The sequence below is a fragment of the Trichosurus vulpecula genome, chromosome 3 (assembly GCF_011100635.1).
Source record: "Trichosurus vulpecula isolate mTriVul1 chromosome 3, mTriVul1.pri, whole genome shotgun sequence".
NCBI classification, from domain to species: domain Eukaryota; kingdom Metazoa; phylum Chordata; class Mammalia; order Diprotodontia; family Phalangeridae; genus Trichosurus; species Trichosurus vulpecula.
Window position 1 is genome coordinate 29,335,395 of NC_050575.1, and position 27,818 is coordinate 29,363,212.

Here is a 27,818-nt window from a genome sequence, read left to right on the forward strand (position 1 = left end):
ATCTTATCAATAAAGTCACACTGAATACTTGTTTTTAGAGACCTTGCTCTGCAACTGTAGGTGGGTGGCTGCAGGGACAAGTCCACGCCAAAGGTCCCTTCCTAAGTCTTTGGGCCTTGACCCACATGGCTAGTATGTAAGAGTGAGGTATGATGACAAAAGGGTCCATCATCTGACCTCGCAGGTAGAACGTGAGCTTCCTCGCCTAAAGATGTGAATGAGAATAGATGGGTTATGCATTCTGAGAACTGACAAAGAGGCTAGGGAATGAGATCCTGGCCTATCCTCTTCTCTAGATAAGCAAGATCTGGGCCGTTCCTAGAGCCCAACATCCTTCCCCAACCACTATGAGAAGCCAGCCATGGGCCTCTCTGGTAGAGTTACCCAGAAACACACAAAGGCACAGATACAGTTTAACATTTTACTAAATCAATTCACACAATTTCCAAATTGCAAATATAATTAAGGACAACAGGCTTGTCTTTTATCCCCCCATTTCCAGATCCATCATTAAGACAATAAGTAAACAGAAATTAGATATGATTTGTAGTTTTTTTTTCTTTTTTTTTTTGTTGTTTTAGGAAAAAAAATGAGAACGATATGATGAGAGGGAAACATCACGCAATGTAGGATTACGTACCACAACACAGTTACAAAACAGGGCTTCCTGGTTTCTTCCACATGTAAAAGACAATTACTTCCCACTACTGTCTGCATCAATCCGGTTTTCATTAAAATAAAACTATAAAATCTCCTAGATTACACTAAACTCATACAAGGGCTGAAACAGTGCATTAACAGCAGTAACGCCAACTATCAGTGCTAACATAAAAACATTTCAGAAGGTCAAAAAATTAACCTGAAAAACAAAAACAAAAAACCTCATTTCCCTAGATGAGCAAAATTGAAAATAAAGGGTGTTGCCTCACAATTAGGAGTTAAGGACTCTTTTTCTTCTTTTTAATTTTAAATTGGAGAAAAGAACCACGTGAGTTTGGGCTGCTTCTCTAATTCTTTCAACTCAGTTAGCATCTAGTTTTGCCATTTCCTGCACATATATCCCTATACTCTCACTGTCAAAGAGCACGAAATAAACCGTTTTGATTGACGAAGACATTGTGGACACGAAGTAGCTGGAGATGGCTCTCAGGATCAGCTGCGCTGCCGTCTGTTTGGGGAAACCATTTCTGCGAAGGGAGAAAGTACACCAGAGTTAGCTTATGATGATCCCAAATGGAGGGTGGGGCGGGGGGGAAGGTTTGGGGTCAAAAGTAGCAGCTGCTATTCCCCCTTCCCATTAGCTAGTTATGTATGTCCTATGAGCTGTCCTTTCAGCTCTGACCCTCTGAATTAGTGGTTCAGTGTGCTAGCATGTCATTCTCTCATGCCGTTTCATGCATATGTGTCAGACTGAGATCTGAAAGTGCAAGGTTAGACCATTTACTTTTGCCCGGTATATCTGGTCTCTACAGTGGGCCCTCAGCGTTTGCTGAATGAATGTGACAGAAAACGAACAGTGATGACCTAAGTGCTGCTCCTCCAACAGAGTCTAGACTTTGCCCTATGGACATCAACGTGTTTTAGAATCTTACAGATACAGAGTGGGAAGGGCCACTCAATACAACCTTCTCGCTTTACAAATGAGTAACTCAGGCCTAGAGCAGAAGTGATTCGTCCCAGGTCACACAGCTGTAAATGGCAGAGCCAGGATTCTAACTCAAGGCCTCTGCCGCATTATTACTTCCACCGTACCACACTGGTCTCCTATGACGCCTTACATAGAGCATAGATGCCCAGAAATAGAAGCATTTTAAGGCCTGTGATTCCAACAGCGTGGGGATTTCTGGTAAGAGAGCTCCTACCAACGCAAATTCTGCTTGAGTCACAGAGTTTAGGTGACTTGCTCAGATCACAGAGCTTCTTCAGGGTCAGAGGCAGGATATGCTCACAGATCTAACTTCCCCAAACTCTATTCAATAAAGCCCTGAACTCTAATCAATAAATCATAGGGTCTCTGACATGCTCATACAGAATAATATTACACATATACATATATTATTCAATAATATTGTACATACTCATACAAGGCCAACAACTTGGTCCTTGAAAATCTGTGGGCATGCTAAAACTAAAACAATCAAAATACCCACTCTCAGGGTCTATCACTCAATTCTCAACACAAAAATTCTTTTAACTCAATTTAATTTTTAACAAAATAAACATACTCCATAAAGCATGTTCAAGAGTGGTGGAGCAGAACCACAGGACAGGAAAGGCTGGAAGCCATAAGCCTACACCCTGTGGGTGGGTGAGTTTCTGTGCATCTCTCTAAATGCCATCCACAAACACAAGGGCCTGAAGCAGAACTTGTAGACAATTCGGCTCCTAATTCTCCAACAGTTGATTTTTGTTTCAATGGGGACCTTCTTGGAGTGGGGCGTCTCTCTCCTGTTGGTATGTGCCAAGATGGATGGAAATTTAACAATTTAACATACTTCCTGTGTGATTTGTTCCTCTAAATGTGTTTCATGTATGGCTCTCACATACCAAGGTATCTAAAATCATGGTTGGGCAAGAAATCCGTCACAAACGGCCAAAGACAAAGACTGAAGATAAATCCTGCTGGGGCCAAACTGAGATTAGGAGAAAAAGCACATCCATTTAGGACATGCCAGATGAAACAGGGATGCCAATTTTAGGCAAGCCTAAGTAAACCATCCTATAGTCTGCAAAGCGGGATAACTTTATACCTCTCCTTCAGAGCCTACTGCCTACATTTGTTATTTGGCCTCCCTGCAGTAGCGAGCATTTTTAGTACTATGCCAAATAGTAAAGGTGACAACGGACACCCTCGTTCACTCCTGATTTTATTAGGAAACATTTCTTCATTCATTCAGCAAGCATTTGTTAAACACCTACTCTTACTATACCTGGAAAGGCACTGGGCCCGTAACTTCATGTTGAGAATTTCCAGATGAGGAAATTCCCTCTACCAATGCAGGTTGCCATCTTCTCTTCAACTTAGAAAGTGCCCAGGACACTGAGGGCTTAAAGAACTTGCTCAGGTCCATGTGGCTCATAGTCATCAGAGGTGGCACCTGAACCCAGTTCTTCTTGGTTTCCAGGCTAGATCTCTAGCCACACTATCTCTCATAAACAATCCCTCTCCTCAAAAAGCCTACATTCTATTGCAATGAAAATACTAGATGTTGCTTTTAAATAAATACTTTTCATCACATTAAGGCAAAGTCTTTCCATTCTTTTCCTGATATTTCCAAGTAGTTGTCCCTCCTTCCTTTCTCCTCATTACCCACCTCTGCGCCTCACCCCCAGTCTGTCCTGGACATTTTATTTACTTCGAATATATTTTCTGTTTATTTATCTGGATACCTCCTCAAGAGCAGGGAAAGTTTTCATTTTTACTTTTGCACCCCCAGTGCTCGGAACAGTGCCTGGTGTATCATAATTACTTCATAAATGTTTGTTGAATTACTCTGATTTCTAAGCGTCCAGTCTAGGCCTGGTTTTCATATGTAAGGAGTCAGTAGGGCTCAACTTACATTAGGCTCTGCACAAAGACACTCAATTTTCAGGAGAGCGTGAGTGAAATACATATCTATATGCCTGGAGTCAGAAAGCCCAAGTTAAGATCAGGTCTCAAGACACTTATTGGCTGTGTGACTCTAGGCAAGTCACTTAACCAGTCTGCTTCAGTTTCTTCAACTCTAAAACGAGGATGAGAGCCTCCACCTCCCAGGGTGGTTCAGAGGAACAAATGAGATAATCTGTAAAAAATGTTTAGCACATAGTAGGATGGCTTTTTGTCAAACATTACAGGGGAGTACCAGTTTAGTGCAATAGTTCCCAAATAGACTTAGTGGGACTAAAGCCTTGATCATCCTGTTAACACACCAAAATTGTACATCCAAAAGAGTGTGGGAGAATGTAATCTCCTTGAGGGCAAGTCCTGTTTTCTCTTTTTCTCTGAATCCCCAATATTTAGGAAAGTACAAATGGTGATTTCATTGACCTACCAAGGCAACGGCTTCTTTGCTGCTTTTAGTCCCAGAGAATCACCTGGAGCTCTCACTTGCCCAGGGTCATACAACTAGCATGTTTCAGAAGAGAAACTCGAACCCAGGTCTTCTGGATTCCAAGGCCTCCTCTCTAATGATGATGCCTCACCTGGCCTGGCATATAGTAGCCACTTAATAAACGTTTGGGGAACAGAACTATCTTCTTTAAGAAGTACTTTTTGGAAGGCTGTACATTCATTCCAGCAATGCTGCTACTGACTACAACATTTCTGGACTTCCCTTTGGGAAATCATCCATTCCTCCATAGCCAGTTTGCAAGCCATTTCATTAATTGGTAGTCATACTTCCATGCAGGATTGAGAACACTGTTACAAGCTTGATCACACACTGGACTTGGCTGGCTCCAAAGGGTTCCTATTTCCAGAAATCAAATCCAGCCTCAAAGGAGGAATATTTGCTACCATGGAAGATTCAAAAGTCTGCACCCCAGGCCCTTGATGGCTGTTCCCAAAAGGGAAATCTGGAACTGTTGTGGGAAAAAGCAGCATCACCGGATTAGGTGAGCAGTGTGTTGTCTCCCAAGAGAACTACTTTGAAGAAGCAGTATTCATTTGAATGGAGTCTCTCTGGTAGGTTTTGAAAAGGAATGGCTCTCTTTATTGGGGCCATGTTTTCACGGGGTTGGCAGCACGGTGCAGTAGGAAGAATGCTGGATTTGGAGTCAGAGGACTTGGGTTTGCATCCTGGCACTGCCACTCACTACCTGTGTGTCTGTTTTCTTATGTGTAAGAGGAGAGGTTTGCACTAGGTGACTTCCAGGGTCCCTCCCAGATCTTTATCTATGATTCTACAATCATGACACAAAGAAGGAAGTACAGTAGTACAGACAAGTCCTGAGTGTGGAAACTAACTGGCTCGTACCATCAGTTAGGACTCTGGGGTTGGAAAAGATATACCCAGAAAGAGGATAGAATGATTTTCCCCCCTTTGTTTGGATGCCCATTTCTGCTCAAGTTTTTTTCCAAACATGTATCATAATAGACTAACTTTAACAGAAGGGGGAAAAAGGTTAGGTGTTCTATTCCTGATTCATTTTAACAGGAAATAATGCGTGTCATTTTAAATAGGAAGTCTGTGGCATACATGAAAGAAGGCGGCCCAACTATCTACTTTTCCCAGGATTTCTTTCCCCCCTTTTGTCATCTAAACATGTTCTGAGATCTCTCAAGCATTTAATTTTGAAGATACTGCTATGTATGATGGGGGGAATGTATGTGGAAGATCTGATCATTTTGAGTGTGCGATTCTGAACTAAGCAGTGGCAAAGGTTAGGCTGCATGTGGCTAAGCTCCCCTTCATAGAATGATCAATTTTAGAACCAGAACGGGTCTTAGAGGTCATCCAGTCCATTTTACAGGAGCCTGAAGAGATGGAGTGATTTGCCCAGGGTCACAAATGTAATAATGAATAAGCAGAGTTGGAACTTGACTCCAGAGACTCTGAACCCAAATTGGACGTTCTCTCCCCAGTACCATACTGCCTCCTCTCATTCCCATGGGTCGTCCATGACTGAGGACTTGGCAAAATCACACTAGGTCTACACAGCCTCATTCCTGAGCTAAGCTAATGTAGGTTTGGGGGTGGGGTGAGTGGTGTTGAAGGTCATGTAGAGACCATTTGAATAAGAGATCATTTAAGCGTCACACAAAGAATGAAAGATTATTTTCATGCCGTAAGTACAGCTGCCTCTTAGAGTACCTGATCAGGTTACAATGATTCCATTAATTTTGCCAGCTGTGAGAACAACCCAAGGAGGCTGGACTGGTAGGGAGTGGGAAGCCTTCCCAGGACTGCAGACATAAATGGACCCACTAGCAGCCAAGGATGTGGGAAGGAGCTCTAGAAACACATGCCTGAAGAGAAAACTCTGTTCACTGTGGGGATCAGTCTGGGTTCCTGTTGAGTCTCAAAATATGTCTTGATTAAGGGGGAAACTGTTGGCTGTGACTGCAGTGCCCAGCAGGGGCCTTGGCTGATGGGGAGGTGGGACAAGTTTCACCCCATTATTCTCTGGTTTATTTGGTTTATGCTGATACAATCTGCTTTTAAAGTGGTGTGTGGTTCTCACTGAAGCTGGAGGGCCATCTCTATTTTGACTTCATCTGGTATATGCCATGATGAGGGACAGAAAAGCAGGCTGAGTAACGCAGCAGGCATTCATTAAGCACCCATGTATGTGCCAGACATTATGGACAAAAACCTCATGGTACCTCCTACCCTCAGAGGTCATCCATTCTACTGAAGGAGGTCCTAAACAGTCAAATGTCTGTGTCCTGTGATCAACACGTGGACATCTACTATTATGTATTGTTTTCTAATAACACAGTTCTCTACTTTGCAAGTTCTTAATAAATATTTATTGAAAAAATAAACCACCTTATGTCTTATCTCCCCTACGGTGGAGAGAATGCTGAATCTGCAATCTTAGAACTTGGGTTCAAATCTCGAATTTGCTACTATGTGACCTTGGGCAAATCATTTAACCTTTAGTGGAACTGTGCTTCCTGATCTGTAAGGGGCTAGATGGCCTTATAGTCCTTAATCTATGAACTTGTAAACCGGGTCATGTTTATGTAAGTAAGGGGCTATGTTGTCTGTTTCTTTGTCTTGACACAGTGGCTAGCATACAGCAAGTACTCAAGGGCTCTCTGATCACTGAATGACTTAAATCGTGTAGCCAGGTAGTTTGACCCTAGGCCTCTCTGCTCCTCGATCATTTGGGCCATCCTGATCAAATAAAGAGTTTGGGAATGGAATGTTTGAGATCGTTTTGGCTGCGTAGACCCCACCTCTTAACATGGTTACAAGGGATGATATCCGGATACTGATCTAAAATAGGAACCTACTTATTATTCCTTCCTACACATAAGGTTAACCTCTAATAGACCCTCACTCAGTGTTTCTAATGGTGTCTTACCTCAAATTGCTGGAAAAGAGCCGAGAGAGGAGAGGGCAGGAGGGATGTTATTTTTAATTCCACTCCTAAACTGGCAGTGCCAACTTTGCAATCTCAGCCCCCAAAATGTACCTGTTTCTGCGGCCTGACAGAACCAGGACAGTGAACATTGGAGAAACTCTTGCTCAGGGGAGGAGAAGGCAGAAGATGTCCCGTATGTCTAAGAACTTAAATTGCAGAACATTTCCTGAGCACCTTACATGTGTATGTGTATGCATGCATGCACGACACAGTAACCAGACAGTGTTACATCCATCCACAAGGAAACATATCATCTCATTCACCAAATACTACTGAATGAATGTTAATAAGGATTTATTAACAGAAAATCCTCAAATTGGTTTTCTTGAAATGTGTTCCAAGGTGTCTATCACTTTTATAGTAAACATTTCCCTCCTGCTGTCCAACATGGGTTTTTTATGACAAAAACAAATCCTTTTCACCCTTTCAGATAGGGGTGCAGTCCCAGGGAGCCTGGAAGAATGACGTTTTTTTTTTTTCTCAAAGAAGGATAATGGAAGAAAATACTTCCACAGTGTGTTTTCAGTCCATAAAGACTGTCTTGCCAGTCAGGAATCAAGCCTATTTGTGGCCGTTTCTTTTCTCAAAAACTAAATTCAATTTAATTCAGCAAGCATCTCTTAACTATCTATGTGTCAGGAATTGTGCTAGGTGCTGAGGATTCAAAGACAACACTAAAAAGAGTTCTTCAATGATTTCACCTTGTCCTGGGAAGAAACATACACACACTTATAAGTGAGGCCTCTTGTAGGGATGATACTTGATCTAAGAGAGTTGTGTTTCAAGAGGATGAGACGTGCAGGGAAAGATTGGTTCATTATAAAATGGAGGTGAATTGAATAAGGACCCACTTCCTTTCCCTAAAGCTGTGTGTTGACATGAAAAATAGAGGGCATCTTTGCAGTCTTATGTACTGGAAAGGGCTCTTCTATGAAATGGGGATAACAGCTGCAGTCCCTACATCACAGGGTTGATGTGAGGCTCCAATCACACGTGTCTATAGCACTTGGCAAATTTAGAGCAAGGGTTCTTAATCTGGGGCTTGTGAATTTGTTTTTTTGAATATTCTGATAACTATTTCAACATGACTAGTCTGCTTTGTAATTCTGTGTATTCTATTTATTATACATTTTTAAAACATTATTTTGAGAAGGGTCCCACAGCCTTCACAAAAAATGCCAAAGAGGCCCATGACACAAAAAAAGTTAAGAAATCCTGCCATAAAGCAATAAATAAAGTCAGCTATTAGCATTACTTGGCTATTTTGATTGGTGGCTGAGTTTCAATACTTTGGTGCATCATTAAGTAGTGAGATCTTTGAAATCTTGAAAGTCGGATTTTCCTTCTTGGGTCCTCTATGCATTTGGGGCACAAACTGCTTTGGGACTAAGAAATTGCTACGTGAATACTCTGCTTCACTTCTCAGCCTGCAGGGAAAGCCTCCACTAACACACCAGAAGCATGAACTAACACTCCAGAAGCATGCCAGTGAGAAGAAGCCGTGTATGTATAATCAAGTAAAAAGAAGGAGGTCCTCAAATGACCATCAGACTCCCGTTTGTGTCTAGGGTGGGCTTACAGTGATTTTTAATAGGAAATTCTTTTTATAACATCTATATTAGGAGAGTGGGGGGGGCACCATTTTCTTTTTCTTTTGGTGGGGCTAGGGGTGGGGTTAGGGGAAACACTGCATATGCAATTCCTCTCAATACAGATAAACACCTCCTCTGCCACTCAGTCTTAGAGAGAGGCACTCTGAGAGGTGCAGGGTCCTGCTCACTGTTACACCGCTGCCATGTCAGGAGCAGGATTGGAATCTCCCTCTTCCTGACTCCAAGGCCAGCTCTCTACCCACCATGTCACACTGCCTATCTTTTTCTTATTCTTCTTTGCAGACAGGTCTTGGATTGCACTGGTACATGTTCATTTTATACCCTATAAATAAAATGGCTCCAACCCACAGTTCCAGACTCAAGACACCCTCTGCTCTGAACAGTCTGGTCTCTTCATTGTCCTCCCAGCTCTCCCACTCTGCACTTTCCTGGTTAGAATGATCTTCCTCATCTCCTCAGCCTCTTCAAATCTTACCCCATTCTGCAAGGCTGGTTTCCCAAACAATCACCTTCATGTTAGACTGTAGAGCTGGAAGGGCCCATAGAGATCAGCTAGCCATATCTTTACAGGTGAGGAAGCTGGAGCCCAAATGAATAGAAGAGCTTCTCAAAGTCACACAGGAAGCCTTTTCTGACAATGACCTCTTCCTTCCCTGAATTTCTACCTACGATTTCTTTTATTAAGTAATTAGCACACACTGTCTGGTGTTGGTGATTATCTCTTTAGAGCTGTATGTCACGTCTTTAACTAGACTATAAATCTCACGAGGGTAGGAATCCAGTTTCATTCCTCGGATCACAGAACCTCAGAAATCATTTATTCTTTGCCTCTTGTTACAGTAGCTACTTCGGAGAACTAATGGGCTCTACGTAGCACGTGTTTAGTTGCTGACTTTGTCAAATGGATGGAGTGCAGATTGTTCTTTTTAATCATTATTATTTTGGCCAAGTGAATAAAAATTTGCTTCTTCCAGCTCAGCATTTTTGGCTCCTACTTTGTGAGTCAAACTAAGATACACAGTAGTTTCCTATTTCCAAGAGTACTGGCTGCTTGTGAATAATGAAACCATCAGGGCATTGGGAAGAAAGTGCAGAGCCCAACAACTTGGAGAGAGAGTTCACCAGCTGAGCACAAGAGGCAGCTTGGTGTCCTAGAAAAAGCCTGAGACTCAGGACCACAGAACAGGGCTCTGATCCCAGCTTTGAGACTCTGGACATGCCATTTCTCTCTGGGACTCAGTTACTTCTCTCTAAAGGAACAGATTTAAATTAGATGATTTCCAAATCCCGAATAATTAGTCCTTTGATCGTGGAGCAACGTCACTTGTATTAGCCTCAGTCCACAAACCCCTTTATCTATTTCTGCACTTTCTAAGTGGGTCTGAAATGGCTTTATCTCTTTAGGTGCAGACATGTGCCAAGCTTACTTCCCTGGACGGGCAGGGTGGCCTAGTGGATAGCAGGCCAGCTTTGGGGTCAGGAAATCACCAGTGCAAGTCTGGCCTCTGACACATACGAGCCGTGTGAACATGGGAAAGTTACAGCCTTTCAGCATACCAGACCACTCTCCAAGACCACAGGCTACAACAATAAGAATTCTTACTGTATAACTGCCAAGTGCTTTACGTGTTATCTCATCCGACCCTCACAACAACCCTGTCAGGTGAGTACTATTTATTATTCCTATTGTTACCATCACCCCCATTTTACAGACAGGGAAACAGAGGCCAATAGGTTCAGTGACTTGCTCAGGCTCGCATAGCTGGCTGCTGAAGCAGGATTTGAACTCAGGTCTTTCTGACTGATCCGCTGCAAAGCTGCCAATCAGTGGAGTTTCTACACCAAGAATTCCTTACCCTGATGAAATCATAATTCCACACCAAACAGCAACAGAGAAGTTTCTCTGGCTTTATTGTTCTAGTCCTGATTCTATCAAAAATATATCATTTAGCGTCAACCTGCCTGATTCGGTGCTCACTTTCAGTTCTGCCTGACCAATCAAGATCTGCGCTTGTGTATGCAGGCTACGCATTAAGCCGACTGTATGCTGGGGATACACTCCTTGGCACAGAAGCGTGGAGGCCATTTCCCTGGGAATGCACACCACGACCTCGTCCTGTCTCCCCGCCGTGTCCTCAAGTACAGCTGGGGGGAGGCAATCAGAAACATTTTTCCACCATTGTAAGTGTTTAGTAGATGGATAAGACTATGACGCCTAAGAAACGAAGTGAGCACCTGTGCTGTGTCTGCTGCTCTTCCAAATGGACCGTGGACCTACCACCATTCCTACACCTTGGAAATGCCTTCCCCAGCATCTGAGTCAACTGGCTCTGACATCTGGGTGAATCTGAAGCTGCTTTCATGAGAAGGTACCTTATTCAGCTGTAAAATAAAGAGCCTGTTCTGAAAGGGCAGTTCTTCAAGCTGTGAAATGGAAATTTGGAGAGAGCTGCTATGTTAAATGCCTTCATGCCCCATGAGTTCCTAGATAGTCAGTGATGGTGGGTGGAGTCTCATACCACGGATTTCCACCTCCACACTTTATGCCATTTTAGGCCATGATTCTGCATCTGTGATCTCTTTTTGCTTTTTCTCTAATTTGCTTTTCTTCTAGGCCCAAATGCCAAAGGCACAAGGCAGGGACCTACTAGCTATAACCCTGGATTTATAAGGTGAAGGAATTCTAAAGTGTTTCCTCCTGCCACCCAGTCTCTGCCTGCTCAAAAGGCTTGGAGAGCCTACCATGCAAATGACTGTGGGGCTGGCACTTGCTAAATGGAAAGGCAAAGAGAGCCCTAAACTGGCTTTCTCAGAACTCACAAATTTAAGAAAAGTTCATGCAAAATCCCCTAAGTAGAAGAGAGCAAACTGATGCTGTGTTTTTCTCCTAGGAGATTGCATGCACCCTCTTACTGTCAACCAGAGCCCAGGAAGGCTTTGCATGGAGTAGGGGGCTCAATAAATAGTGTGGTCTAACAGGCTGGAAACAGGACATCTAGATGCCAAAGGTAGTTTCCTGCATCCCGTATTACAATGTTGGGCTTTATTTAACCAAAGCACATTTTAAAAAAAATCATCTGAGGCCAATGTCCAGTAGGGAATACACACTGATGCAGGCAGTACTGTGATTGTTACGGCTGCCGGAGACTGAGGATATCGAAATACTGTTATATGAGAATGCCATCGCCAGGTCTTTCCTTTAGCATGCTGGACTTAATTTTTTTTTTAAATCCCAACATGACTTTTATGCTGGAGACACTGAATGCCACAAACAAGCTTTTTTATTTCCCCTCCTAAAATCCAACATGATTTATTTGAACAGCTTTGGTGTAATCCCATTCTTGAGTCATGAAAGGGAATGAAACTGTTTACATGGCTTTATAAGGTGATGTCTGCTTGACAGATGTCTGTAACAGAACAGCTGTGCACATGTGGTGCCTTCGGCACTTGTGGATCTTAAAAGTTTTTCAATTTATTATTTTTTAAAAATGTTTTACTCTGTGAAAAATGTAAATATGCTTGAAATAACAGATGTACTTTTATGGGAATTAATTTTCATAATTCAATTAAAAGCTTTCTCAATAGCTAATGGAAAAAAATACTGCTACCAATAAAGAATAATATTACCTCTCACGTCTGAAACACCTTTTATCAGCATATATCAAAGTGCATTATAAACACTAATTAATGGAGCCTCATAATACTTCTATGAGGAAGGTAAACCCTATTAATCTCACTTACTGATAAATAAACCAAGAGACAAAGAAGTTGACTCATTTATCAAAGGTAACACAGTGAATTCAGTGATAAAGAACAGACTTCAGAGGCATGGCTATTTTAAACTCCTACAAGACTGCTTTGTGGAAAGTGGTTCTAAATCTACTCCGGGCCTGGGTCTACGTTACATGCTGTAAATCTCCTTAATTGCAAATAAAGCATATTCTACCAGGAGCTTGTTGACTACTTCCTATCTTATAAAACACGGTCACTTTTCTTCTCAATTCAAAGGGCTCCTGAGTGTAGTGATACCTTCACCCAGGCTTCTTTACATCACACTCAGTTAGACAATACTGAGAGTTTTCAATATGTGGAGAGCAAAATGGCCCACTGAAAAAAGCAGAGCATACTGCCCATGTGAAACAGGCCATGGAGCAGACCGGGAATCCCAGCTGTGTGACCAGAGCAGGGCCCTGAACTTCTCTGGGCCCCAGGTTCCTCATCTGCAAAAGGAGAGAGGTGGATTGGGTGACCTATGAGGTCCCGAAGTCCTACAAATGATGCTTCTACCTTCTCTTATGGCAGGTAAACAGAGTGAGCTTTCAATTCTGTCTTCCGTGGAGGAGCCTTGCACAGCTGGACCACGTTCCAAGATGATGACTCCAAGGTTAACAGAATCAGAGGGTCTCCAGTCTGACCTTTTCCAATCCAAACTCCTCAGCTAAGCATTTAAAGCCCTTTACAACCAGCCTCCAACCTACCTTGCTAGCTTTGTCTTTCACTCTGCATAACCTGTCATTTGGCCAGACACGACTACTCAGTGCTCCTCAGTTTTATTCTTCCCTTTCCCACCTCTGTGCCTTTGAGAATGTTGTTCCTCAGGCCCAGAGAAAACTCCCCATGTATCTCCACCTACTTTCAAGGTCCAGCTCAGGTGCCACTTTCTTCACAAAGCCTTCCTCAATTCATCTCTCTGATTCCCCAGTTAGAAGTGACTATTCCTTCCTTAAATCTCCCAGGCTTCTATTTAATATCTACTCTACGCTTATCGAAACCTGATTTGCACTACAGTTATGTGTACATGTCCCGAACTTCTACTAGACTGGAAGCTCCTGGAAGACCAGGACTGTGTCTTATTTTAAATCTGTATTCTTGGTACCCAGATATAAGTACTAAGTAAGTATTTACTGGATGAAATTAAATTAAATTGAATTATTTAACTTTTCACATGTCTTATCTCTTCCACTAGACTATGAACCACGTAAAGATTAAGACCTAGCTTTACTCATTTTTGCCTCTCACCACCCAGTGGAGTGTCCACATTAGTCTCTCAATAATTGGATACATTAATACATTACTTGAAAATTATCTTCTGGCACAAATATTTGGACTAGTGGGCTCTCTTACCGGCCACTGCCAATTGATGGAAATGCAATTGACTTCAGCTTCTTGTCGTCTGCCAAGGCCAAACAGTTCTTCACTGTCTTTTCCAGGAGCTCTTCGCACTTGTCAGAGCCCCAGATTGGACTGTTACAGTGGATCACAAACTTGGCGGGCAAGCCATGGCCCGCGCTGACAGCCGCTGGGGGGAAGAAGAACCCAGACCTTTAGCTCCCATCCTTTTGCAAATAAAAAAACAATTTACATGTGTGCATGGGGTTAAAAACAACAACAACTCAGCCTGAAATTTAAATCACCCGCAAATATGGTGTCATATAATTAGGGATCAAAAGAACTGGGTTCTAATCTACCTACTAGAAGTAACCTTGGATCAGTATCTCTGTTTTTCTCTCATCCTATTTCCTCATCAGTAAAACAGGGATGATCAGCCCTGCCCTGGCTCCCTCATAGAACCACTGGGCCAGTCAAGTGAGATAATGCCTGTGAAGGGGCTTTACAAATGGTCAGGTACTGTACACTGATTTAAAAATTATGTTGGTTCTTTCAAGTCAGGAGTGTGGAGAGAGAACAAGAGCCCTTCTAACATACTTGCATTTATAACCTAGGTTCCCATGGTGGTAAAACGTAGGTTTAGCTATAGTCATTTATAACTGCACTGGCCCGCCAAGGCATAGCCTTGGAAACTTGGCCTTCAGCATCCACTGAGCTAGTGCCAGGAATGGTTCCATTATTGTAGGGCAATCCCCTTGCTATAAAGAACAGTTACTCAGGGCCAACCACAGTGAACTGAATATGCCAGACAACCCCTTGAGGTTTTCAAAGTGGTTGTACCCCACTGGTTCTTTCTGCTGCCAACGGGTTCGTTTGAAAAATCATTAGGTGTGATCAATAAATTTCCCTGATATGTCGGTGTAGACACATTAGGAAAAATCACCTTCATTTATTTATAGAGTCTAACGAATACCCCAGTATCCTGGTTCAGTGGCTTTGTTTGTGAAGGTCTTGGGAGTCCATACAGCTAAATGAGGCTGTTTAGTTTAGTGTAAGTAATCACTTGGCTTTAGGTAGGATCGTTTCATTTTAACAGAAAATGGCCCATGCCCGATGATACGCCCCTCAAGAATCCTTCCTTCTTTTATCATGTTACTAATCATGAAGAATCCTTTCCCAAAGATGAAGATTTAGGGCCCTTCTATGTACCAAGGAATGAGACCTGGGTGATTAAATGAGTAAATAAATGACTATAAACACATGGAAATATACAGATACTTAATGATGCGATTACGGTGAGGCGTCTGTAAATGAGCACTTGACTGTACTGGCTATCCCTGACTTAGGAACACCCAGAATCCCCTGCGGCCCAAAAGGCCCTGCCTCAGAAGTCCTGCCCCAGCTTGATGAGGAGGTAGGGAAGGTCTTCATTCTTATGTGTGGATTCTGGTGCTTGAGGCACTGGTAGGGAAGGGAAAGCTCTATAAGGCAAAGTCTTTCCTCTTGACGGTCTGTGGAATTGAAACTAAAAACCCATAGGAACAATGCGTAGAATGGCAGTTGAGCTTACTGACATGATTGGTGCCAATGTTCACCTGTCTCGGGGTGGGGAACCTGTGCCTTTGAGGCCTCACTTGGCTCTCAAGGTCCTCAAAACTGAATCTACAGCATAACAGAACAAATCCCATTCATAAAAGGATTTGTTCTGTAAAACTTGGACTCAATCAAAAGGCTGCACTCAAGGCCACACGTGGCTTCAAGGCTGCAGGCTCCCCACCCCTGATCTACCTTATGGGTTCAAAGTGCTTTTGTAGGGCAGCTTAGGAAGGCAACTGGCACATCAAACATCCTTTCTATTGGAAAACATGTTCTGCGATCCAGACAACTGACCCATAAATAAACTTTTGGTACACAGCCAGTTATCATGTCTGTTCTCAGACCATTTCAAAAAGTGCAGGCATTTTCTTCCCAACTAGTTTGCCAGCTCCAAGGCCTGGGACCATGTCTTCTGCTCCTTTGTTAGCCATGTCACTTTTCCTCTTTGGGACTTAGCTTTCTAATGATATGACAAAAGGGTTCAATCTGACCGTCTCTGGGATCCTATCTAATTGACATTCTGGAATCTACTTTGAACCTTTCTGTCTTCAAACATGAGTTTGTAGTAGGCTGGCTTTCCCAATTGGATGCACTTAAGAACTCCATAAGGCCCAACATAGCGTCTCATTTCCTCTGGCAGTAAAAAAGGGTGAAACTGGTTCTATCGTCACCAAATCCATGGAAAAGATATTGCCTAATGCTTCATGCTACAAGTATTCACACCATCTGAAGGAACCCCACCACCATCTCATCCTGATGAGCTTTGGTCCTATGTAACCATAGAAGGCATAAGGAACTGACATTGTCAGAAATAGTAAGACCATAGGATTCTTGGGCAAGAGAGAAGAATGGCCTAGTTGCAAATGGCTTGCTAGTACCAGAGCCATCATTGCATGTATATTCACATTCAGCAACTTGGGTGACATTGTACTTAGCCATCACCCATATGGATTAAAGTTTGCACTGATCTGTTTGCTCAACTAAATTCTCTTCCAACTTCAGATTTTAAATCAGCCTGGATAGGGGATCCTGTAAGGACCAGAAAAACAAAAACAAAAACAAAAATTAAAGCAGTGAATGAAAAGTTTTGCAGTTCAAAAGCAGTTTGCTTTTTGCTTTTTCTTCCTTTCTGGAGGAACTTAACTGGCAAATCATAATGGATTTTATTTATTATTTTTGCAATTATAGAAGTAGCTGAATGAGGATTATTAATTTGCAACATTTATCAGCAGCTTTACAGATGGCTTAAATACTGCCATTTGTAATTTATCAGAGCTCACGTTTGCAGTGTTCTTTTGTTCTGAAACTCCACTCAGAATCTTAGATCTACAATAACTGATGAACTGTTTTGAACAATCACCATTTTAAATATGGTTTGATGGATCCTAAGTTTGGACCCTATGCCTACAAATACAATTCTGTTTTTTAAAGATAACAGCTCTTCACTTCACTCCACTGCACGGATGGGACGGTGTCATACTGTAATTTTCATTGTGAGACTCTAAACTAATCATGCAGGATGGCTTCTTTAAGAGTGTTTTGTGAGGATTAAAAGATGGCACAGGAACGCACCCAACTGGAGCAAGAACCAAATCTGGAAACTGGCAGTGTTGCTTTAGTCTTACCTCCAGCGATGTCCAATGGACCATTTTTTTTCCGAAGCTCTAATACTGCTTCCACAAATTCCTTGCCACCTTTCTTCTCCAGGGTATTCCCTAAAGGAGGACAGCGTCTGGTTACATTCTAAGTCTCATCACTCGGAGCCACACAAGCATGGTAGCATGTCAAACTACCATGCTACTTACAGAATGATTTGACCCACTCAATTTTGGGAGGACTGCAAAATAGGAACTAAATGTTAGTTTTGTGAATGTAAAACTTCAAAGCCATTCCCAGGATAGCCAATGGGCACCTTTCACATTGCCTCTTGCTTTTCCTGTCTCTGTTGGACCTTGATTCAGATGTCAGTGAATCTATTTCTGGCTGGTCTCAAAGGTGCCTGAGTCATCAGGAGGCCAAGAGAATTGGGCCCTTTTTGTGTGGGCCTGCTCCCATTTGTTTTATTTTGTTTTTGTCAGAAAAGGAGCTACACAAAGAAGCCCTGCTCCCACCTGAGCTTCTCTGGAAAAGCCCAAGTTCTCCCTACTGTCCCTCCTTCCTTAAAATAATAAGATCTTTAAGAATCCTATCATTCTTCCACCAAACATCCAACTTCTGTCACTGAACCTAGAACAAAAGGAGAGAACCCCAACATTTGGTGGGAATCATCAAGGGTTCTTACCAACTTACGGCCACAAATTATTGAATGACTTAGTTCTTATTTTGCAGTTCTGTCATCATAGGCAAATACAAAAATGGCCCCAGACAAGATTTCCTAAATTATACTAATGACCCCCAACCATCATATGTAAAGATGAGCAAAGAAAGAAACAGAGCTTAAAGATCTTCTATTATGTAAAGACTCTTTGCATTCCCAGCACTTAGCACAGTCCCATTATATACATAACACAAGTTTGAGGTGACTCGCTTTTGAGATACTAGAATGAATCATCCCCAATTTGGTTTGGGTATATGCTACAAAAACAAGGATTGACTGTTTTTTTTTTTTAATCTGCCTTATTTACATGGCGTTCACATCCCCAAAATGGGTGGACTGCATGGGTGAAAAACTCCCAGCATGGATTAAAAAAAAAATAAAAAGACGAATGGCTTCTGCACAAATGGTACTTTTAAAATTCTTGGTGACAGATTGGAATGATTACCGAGTTTCAAACAATTCAGGCTCAAAACATAAGAGCAGTAAATCTTTTCACTTGTTTGGTAAAAAAAAATCAATTAGGAAAATACAGTGGTGCAAAGAGCACAGAGGTCCTGGGTTCAAATTCTGGCTCTTCTGCTCAGTTACTCTATCTATGAAGGGAGGAAGATTAAAATAGGCAACTTACGATGATGTCCCTTCCAACAATAATCTGTGATCTTATCTTCTAATACCTTCTACTGGGGGATGTTTTTCTAAGTGGAAATACAAGCCTACAATCTAATGTTAAATATTTAGAACTTGTCCACTCCACTGTTCTGAGGGACAACTAGAAAAGACAATGGACCTTTGTCATTGAAGCCAAAGAAGGCAATAATACTGAACAATTCTGAGTGAACAAAGTTTGGCCTTTTTTTTTTTAAAAGCTCTGATTCCTGTTTTGCACATCTTAAAGTTACTTTCCTGAAGTGAGGCTGAAGTGCACCCTTTTTAAACTACTTACTTATGCTTTTACTTGGGAAAAAAAAATCATGATATACATAACACAAGTTTGTGGGGATTTGCTTTGGAGGCACTGGAATGAATTATCCCAAATTTGCTTTGAATATATGCTACCAAAACAAGTATTAGATGTTTTAAAGAAATCTGCCTTATTCACATGGAGTTCACATCCCAAAAATGGGTGGACTGCATGGGTGAAAAACTCCCAGCACGGATGAAAAAAATAAAAAGACAAATGGCTTCGGTACAAATAGAATTTGGGGTTGAAGCTGTAGTTGCGTCAGCAGAATCCTGCCCTGGAAATCCGCAAGCACTGCTGTGAGTACTGAAAGGGTGATAATCAAACCCCAGTCAACTCTCCTTAAGGCAGAGACATTAAGGTGTTAACTTCGTCCTAGGCTGACTTTCAGAGAGAGAGGTGTTCATTTTAAGATTTTTTTATGTGAAATCCAGTCTTTTCCCTCAACACTTTAAAGTTAAGAAGGGGACAATTGGGTGCTTCAAAGGCAGAGTTCATGAGGCAAAAGCCACTACCCAATACAGCTTTCTGAGCTCCACTGATCTTAAGCTCAAGTGGCAGGAACTCTGTATGTGACATCTGACTAAGATAGCAATGAATAGTAGAGAATAAGGGATAAGCACTTACACAGTACAGGCTTGAAATGACCAGAGAATTGAGGCAAGGCTATTACGGAGAGGAAAGGTCAGACTATAGCCTTGATTCACTACCATTCAGAATGAGTATACCACTGCTTTCACTTCAGATAATATATGCAAAATATATTGCAAAGCTTAAAAAGGGGAAAAGAAACATTCTAGGGTAAATGAATCAAATTCTCTAACTATATCTATTAACTAAAATGAAATAATAATTCCAGAGTAGAAAATGTTAAGAACAGCATTACAATAAGTGTCTTCTTTCCTTCAACTATTTCTTAGGCACATATGGTTTATTATCAATATTCTATTCAATGAAAAGTATATAAGTTTTAAATTAAGAAACTGTCCTTTTTTTTAATGGGAAACTAAAATTAAACTGCTCTTAGATTAAATATTAGTGATGTTTGAATTCTACCCAGAATTGAGGACACACTACCAAGTTCCACTCTGATCCTATGCATAGCTATGTATGAATACATATGCATTTGTATTTTTTTATAAGACAAAGACATTTTTCCTTTATATAGCCAAAATTCTTAACAAAGAACATTTGCTTCTTTAGTCTAATATCAGGGTTAATGGTAAAGCAATTGGCTTATTTTCTCCCAAGCATAACTATGTGTTACTCTCATGAGAATAAGAGCATTATCTCATGCTTACAAAGCAGGCATAATAAGTATTACAGTGCTTAGAACAGCCTAAGAAAGAATTTTGGCCTAGATGACTTGAGGCTTTATGCCTGTGGTAAATTTCACTGTTAGAAAGAACTTTAGGTGATCAAAGTTAATCATCAGAAGCTAAGCATTCGTGCAGGTTCATTTCTTCTTCCAGCAGTCATGGGACCTGGGAATTTATTATCAATGGTGAGAAATTAGATTATCAGGCAGGGGTTTCTTTGACTCTTAAACAGGCTCACTTCAAAGCAGACACTAGACCCAAATGGGGTGCAAGTTTAAGTCAGGTTTGGTGGAGATAAAGTATGGATCTGGTTTAGTTCTGGTTTAAACCGGTTCACCAGGCATCACTCCTAAAAACAGCCCCATGCTGGCACACTTTAACCCTGGCTCTATTATCAACCAACAGTGTGACGTTCAGCCAGTCTTTTGAATTCTCTTGGCCTACTTCTTCATTTGTTCAGTTGTGAGGTACGTATGCCCTTAAGACAATAGAAAACTACTGAACGTAAGGTATCATTGCCACCATTGTTTTGCCAGTATTTCAATTAATCATTCAAGAAAACTGGTTCCATTAAGGTTAATGTGGTTTCCTTTAGCTTTTGTGTCATCTGTCCAAAGAGGTATCACATCGTACTGTGAGGAGGATGTCAGAAAAGAATGTAGGGAATTCTTGTCTTCCCTAGGATTGTTTGGAACTGTCCTTGTCTGGGAAGAATTTGAATAATCTCATTCTCAAGGATCCCTTCAGCTTTTGAATCAAAAGACTAGAGTTCAAAGGAGGTTTCGGAGCAAGTTGTGATTCAGAAGGTGGCCTTCAAGGTTCAAAGCATATTTAGTAGGTATCATACGTCTAGAGGCCCTGTCTTTGGGTCTAGGTTACAAGAGACAGGTTAGTCACTATGGATTGAGTACACAGCTATCAATTTTGTAAAATTTATTATTAAATTGTTTTGTTATTCATAAAATGACCTTTCCCTGCTCATCACAATTCCATTTGGTCAAGTGAGGAATGAAGCTCCTGTCTCTCTCCCTCCCTTTTGATATTTGGACTTCAGTTTATTTTAGTTGTCTATATTAGGATCTAATTTTGGCCTAACAGCCTCAGTTAATCCAGACTCTGCTTGATATTTTCTTCCTAGATGCTGCATTGGAAACCAGAACCTATGGAATTAACTCACTTGAATTACACAATGGAACAATGATCTATGGAGACTACAAATACTATGTTTTCTTTAGTAATGGTGAACAAAATATACACTACTGGATTATAGCCATTTTGAGGGCAGTATTAAATATTTCTGAAGGTCTCATCATCTTTAGCCACCTTTAATATGAGCTAACATTTAGGTATTGGGTAACCTTCAATTTTTACATTTTGGGGACTATCTTTGAGCCCAAGACCTAGTATTTCTGTATGATATGCTGTATTAGTATTTCCGTATAGGAATCCCTCACTATGAGGCAATTTAATACACTTATAAAACTATAGGACTATAAAATTTAGAGTTGGAAAGGATCCTGAAGATCGTTTATTCCAACCCCTTGGAACCAGTCAACCCAAAGAAAACGATTCTTCCAGCACCTAGAAAGGCAACTGATACATAGAAGGTGCTCATTAAAACACTTGCTGACTGACTGATTAAACTGGCAAGTGATAAGAAAATCCTTTCCAGAATTTAGGGTTCTGGAAAGTCTTTGGAGAGGTTAAATATATAGTCATGTTAATCAATCAACACACAAGCATTTACTAAGCACCTACTATGATGCACCAAGTACTATGCTAGGCACTGGGGATACAAACACAAAGAACTATGAATATTTTGGGGGAACATATTGGTCTCATATCTGTTCCACAAATTGAGAGATAATTGTGTATTACACAGAACTATGGATTTACTTTTGATTCCTTTAGCTCTTGTGAAATCTAAGGCTGTGGTATCTCCATGATGTTAAAATAGCTTATTAACCCAGTAAAAGGTTGATGGAAGATAAAAATGTGTCAATTCTGTGATGAACACAAACTGTTTTATGTAGAAAAATTATGCTAATAATCAGATGATTGAGTTTTTCTCTTCCAATTCACTATGATGACACTGTGAAGTCATTCTGAAAGCTTCATTCAGGTTAAAAAAGGGTGGTCATCTCGATGGCATGCCTCTGCCAGAGAGTGGGCCCATGTGACAGGATCCCAGATGGTCAGAATTATGGGTGGGGATCACTTGCAAAAGCTGAAGGAGGAACTTGTGTTACAAAAGCCAGAAGCATCCATTTGATGGCTGCACGGCCCATCACCACTGGTCTTTTTGCCTTTACATTGAGCCTAGGGAATGCAGTTTAGAGCTATGATCAGGGGACTTTGGAGGAAAAGTGTTTCATTTTTAAGACCCCCATGAGTCAGGACTGCTGGAAGTGCAAGATGAATGCAGCCCTGCATAGCTATCAGAACGATCAAGCTTTTGTGGCTGATGGCCCATGCACACACACAAACTCCGCAGCACTGGGCTTTTCATTACCTACTTCACCACCGACGTAGAAGTCAGAGTTTGTCGGGTGAACGACAGCATCACTGTCGATCGTGGCAATATCAGCCTGTACAACTTGCAACTATAACAGGTAAACAAATGTAGATCAACTGGGTTGGATTGAGACCCATGCATAGGCTGTACATTCACTAACGCACCAATGGAAGTGTGGACCTACCTGGTGGATTCCAAAGTATGAGCCAAAACGGTAATCCAAGATGTGTGTACACGTGTGGATGGGGGTGAGAGGAGGGATATCAAATGTGACATGTTTCAATTAAATGTTTGAATGACAGGTCTGAAAAAATCACATGAGATCATTTCCAAAGCTTTTTTAAAAATGGCTAACACCCCTTTCACTTTGCAGAAACCTATAAAACTGGCATCCCACTGAGAAGGATACTAAAATATGGCATGTTGTTTTTTTTTAATTGCGGATCATCAGGCCAACCAAAATAACAAGTTTCTCCATTTTGTCAGCAGCAATAAACTCACAGGCCTTAATTTTTATCCTTGTGACATTTATCATCTTGTCTACCTTTAAGGCACCTCTCTTTTAAACTGAGAAAACAGTATATTCGTGTGTAGAGAACTGGTAATTTTCCCTCTTCTCCAGTGGAGTGGAATATATTTTTCAAGTCTACCACTTATTTAAGCCAATTCTGCTTTAATGCATTTTGCATTTTTAAGATACACTCTATTGGCACCACTTTGGCACTTCTCTTTGTCTTTTCATTAAAAATAATATCCAGGTTAAGTTATGTGAAATACAAATATCTGAAATGGGGTCGGCCTTAGTATACATTTCTAGATTTGTTTAATCCTGTACTTTGCAAAAATGTTTATGTGCAACACCTGAAGAGCAAAATGGAATTGTTTTTCCATTAAGGAAAGCTGATGCTTTATAAAAGCAGAGGTAAAAAAGCTACAGGTATTTAGCACTGTTACTATAAAATGAACTCCTAAATTAGTATTTACTGGAAAAGAGTTCCTTTGAGGCCTTTTGATGTATTAGAAATACCATAGACAAGGCCAGAAGGAGAAGAAGGCCATCACCTTCATCCCTACAAGCTGTCGTTTGGGAGACCAGAGGTATTGCTCATCTACCAGTGAAGGCCAAGGTGTGCTTCTAAGCATGGGGATGATGTGCACAGCCCCATCTACACGCCCTCACAGATGTCTGGTCTGGTCTACTGTGCTATGTAGAGCTCTGGAACAGATGTTTTGTCTTCACAAAGTAACTTATCTATCAAGATACTGAATTCCTATCTTGGGACTTTCTCTAAAGCACAGGTCAGGGGCCCCCTCCTCATATGAGGCCTTCTCTGACTTCCCCCATTTTGAAGTTACTTTTTATTACTCACTTGCGTATGTGTTGTATCTTCTCAGGAGACTATGAGCACGTGGCCTTTGAGGTTGGTGGGGTGGAGGGACCCTCGCTCTTGTTTCTTTTCTCTGTATTCTCAATATCTAAAGCAGGGTCTTGCATGCAATTTGTTGAATCAAATTCACTCTTCGATACCACAGTGTGCTCTAAGTAGATGGTACTTAATATTATAACACTGTTTTCCAATGTAAAAGACAATGCAACCAAAGTAGATAATAAATGTTGAGAAAATCAATTTGTTTGCTAATTAAAGCCAGCATGACAATTTGTAGCCACATTGTATCATTCTCTTCTACTCTTCAATTATTTTGGGGATTAGTTTGAATATTATTTGTAATGAAGACTGGAATGGAGAAACTCTCATTTTGTCACCTGAGTATTTCAGTCAGTTAAAAAAAAAATCCCCCCTCCCCCCACCCCAAGAAGCCAACAGTCAGTTTGATCATTATGGAAAAGAATTTAGACATAAATGTATTTGCAATCAAGTGAGAAGATGCCAATCAGAATCAATGAAATGTACTGAGTCCCTTATACCTGGGCTAAGGTTGGTGTAAGCTGGACACAGCTATGCAGGCTCAAACATCAGCCTAGAATTTGGGTTAAACTATTTTACAGAAAAAGTTGTTAAATAGCTAAATTCTGGGTTCCATAGTTTTCCATCTGACAGCTGGTTGTGCCAAACCCATTCCCCCAATTACCTAGGTCATCTTTAAGGTCAATGTCAGCATTGGTAGGATTGATAATGGCCTCCACCTCAAAGCCGGCTAAATTACTGATTTCACTGTGAATAAGGTTCAGCTGAAAAGAAAAGCATGAGGTGGGAAATAACAGGACAGCTGGGAAGTCACAGAAAAGCTGCAGAGAAGTGAGCCTTGCAACACGGATGGAAGTAACAAATACTCAAAACAAAGTACAGGCCACAAACAAGGTTGGTGATGGGTGCGGGTGCAGGTGCGGGAGTGGGGTAGGGAGGGTCAGTGCTCAAAATGAATCCATTTCAAACACAAGACTCAAATGCTACTCAGGATGCTGAAAGGAAGTTTTTTTTTTTTTGGTGCCAGCCTTAGGGAGATATTAATGATGTTAATATGGGGGCCTGGGCAAAATCTAAACTGTACTGGATACATATGTTGCCTTTGGCAATGCTGATCATCCCAGAGCCTCTGTCCAGGAAAATCACTGTCATGAGACTCAAAATTTCTCTTCCTTATGAGAGCACAACGTTATTGAGTTCCTGTCCCCTCCCAGTGACTTCACAGTACCAGGCTGGCTTTGTCAGGGATGGGGTGGTTGCTGCCATTTTAAACAAACCTATCATATATCCTTAGTGCTACTCCCATCTATCCAGGAGGAAGTCTGTTCTGATTCAGTCTGGAGGCCAGTTAGGAGCTATAATGGTCTGTTGCTTAGAAACATCTAATTTCACCTGCCCATTCATCACCAGACTCTGGATTTCTCGGGGGAGAACCAAGGGAGAAGGAAAAACAGTACCTCTTCGAGAAGCAGTTATCTTAAAATTTGCCAAACTCTTTGGGCACTACTGTCCTGACTTCTCCTCTAGGGTATTTCCCTCTGGCAAGTTTATTTCTACCCAATAAATCAGCTCCTTTATATTCCAGCTCACGACCATCCTTTTATCATATTTCCATGGCAACCTTGAGTACCTAAGTACAAGGGGAAATTTTACACTGTAAATTCAGCAACCAGTGGGGTGCTGGGAATTAATTAAGGTAGACACCAATGGATGTTAGTATCACATTTCCGATTTATTGTTTTTCAGACACTAGTATTCAAGCGGAACTTAATTTTTTTTTCTTGAAATGCAATGTTAACTCTTTGGCTCTGTATTTCAAGAACAAAACTCATGCCAAAGAAAAAAACAATGCCAGAGAAGGATGCTGAGATAGATTCTAGCCAGGGTGATGATGAGAACTGTGGTCATCGATTTACTTAAAGAAATGTAGGGCCTCCCCAGAGGAGATGATGATCCATTGCTGGTAGGGAGTATGTCCATCCCAATACAGCCAGAACCTACTCTAGCCAGAGCTGTCTTATCCTGGTTTTCTGGGAAAACAAATGAAAATCATATCAGTGAAGCTGAAAGCTGGCAACAGGGCCAACTGCTGCTTAGGCTTCTATCCTCTGAATTTATTGAGCCAAATATTTTATTGAAAACAAAACAAAACAAAAGCCCAACACACTCCAAGCATCAGAAACATAAACCCAGGTTTATGATTCCCAGAAGTAGTCAGCACATTCTCAAAATCAGCACCCTGTTTAGACTAAGGGTAATCCTTTCTTAGGAAGACAGTAGTGGAAACACGCTCTGTGTAACTGTGCCAGACCCAGGCTCAGGGCAGGTCTAGCCATCTGACAGTGAGAATCACTTTTAATTACTAACGAGAGAGGTAGCAGACTACTAGCTTTCAGTTTGAACATTTAGTGGTTTAAGACACTTTTCCAAATGGCCTTGAATTGAGATCCTCAGATGTGTTTCTTGGAACTCGTGTGTGGTGACTGGGGGGAGGGAGAGTGGCCCTCAAATAAAGAATTGCAACCTGGGACTTCAGCTGCCCACAGTCCTGGCTTTAAAAAAAAAGCCAAACTAGTTTGGGATGATTCTCATTCATTCACTCACTCATTCATCCGAAGGAGTCTTCCTGTGCATAGGAATAAATGGCATTAAAGAAAGTCAAGATTAACACTTGTTAACTATGGGTCTACCAATTGGGTAGGAAATGTAGAGGCAATTTCACGGTTACTGTGCCTTAACATATGCACAATTGAGAACAAGGAGTGGTTGTTTCCAAATGATATCATTTGAGTCTTGCAATCTGACAACATGCAAATGCTGTTTTGAAAAAAAAACAACCAAAAAACTCAAATTAAGCCAATACCAAAGAAACACTGTTTCAAGGTTGGGGAAAGGGAAGAAAAGAGGGGAGAAAGGAAAAGGGAAAGAAATACTTCATTTGGCATGGTATGGATGAGTGCACTTTTTACTATATCTATCACATTACTGCATTTTTGTATGTGTTTAAAACCATACATGCTTAAATCCTCAGAAATTCACACTTTTTTCCAGTTATATAAACTGTTCTGGTTTTGTGTTCAGAAATGCCTCATAGGAAAGCTGGTTATTTATGTAGGATCCAATTCAACCAAGCTATAAAATACCCTCCAGCCTTGAGCTGGCTTTGTCCTAGGGAGACTGACTCTGCCTACATTTAGTGGAATTGGATTCTCTGCTGAGAATATGGAGTATAATTCAGGTAGAATCTTATATCCTGGCCTGGTAAAGGGACAGAAATTGCAAACTGAAGCCATGAGGCTCCACAGACAATTTGCAGCTGTGGTGTGGAGATGTTTGTCTTTCTATCTGGCCAACGTGGGTGTCGTGCCGAGATGGGACACCAGAGAACAGCCATTACTCATCAATATGGATTAAAACTGAGCAAGGTTTATCTCATGTACTTGGATAATAGACCAAAGAACATATGCCTTAAAATAAAGCTTTTTTCTTTGTTCTTTTTTTGGGGGGTAGGAGGGAGGAAAGAAGTAGATGAAAAGAGGTGCAGGTACCTTGGTTAACTGGCACATTGTATAGAAAAAAAATGAAATTCAGCAAAGACAAGAGATACACCCAGGGAAGAACAAACAGTGCACAGAAACAAAGGCAGTGGGCTGGGCATGAGCAGGTATGGCCAAGAAGATCTCGATGCCATAGCACATAACAGACCAGCCATGAATCAGTAAGCCCTTCGTAAAAAATGCAAATGTAGGAGGCAGAAATAAGAGACCTAAAGATAGAAAATATAAGGCCGCCCTCTGATTACCCTAGTAAGAACTTGACTCCCCCAGAAAGATGTGTGGAAGAGAACAGGACTACAAAGCAGTTTAAAACTACTACATAGGGAAATT

General features: G+C 41.3%; 1 protein-coding gene across 5 annotated transcripts in view; it reads right to left on the reverse strand.

Annotated features, from left to right (window-relative positions):
* Positions 1 to 407: 407 nt before the first annotated feature.
* LOC118841820 (core histone macro-H2A.1) overlaps positions 408 to 27,818 on the reverse strand; it is a 99,808-nt gene continuing 72,397 nt past the window's right edge. For 3 of the 5 annotated variants that reach the window (XM_036749476.1, XM_036749475.1, XM_036749477.1), the window contains exons 6-9: positions 24,596 to 24,695; positions 17,018 to 17,107; positions 13,812 to 13,986; positions 408 to 1,187 (exon numbers count right to left, since the gene is read on the reverse strand). In XM_036749476.1, coding sequence (XP_036605371.1) covers positions 1,022 to 1,187; positions 13,812 to 13,986; positions 17,018 to 17,107; positions 24,596 to 24,695 — 531 coding nt within the window. In that variant the 3' untranslated portion in view covers positions 408 to 1,021. Of the gene's footprint in view, positions 1,188 to 13,811; positions 13,987 to 17,017; positions 17,108 to 22,501; positions 22,593 to 24,595; positions 24,696 to 27,818 lie in introns of all 5 variants that reach the window. The other 2 variants (XM_036749479.1, XM_036749478.1) reach the window with 1 other exon arrangement.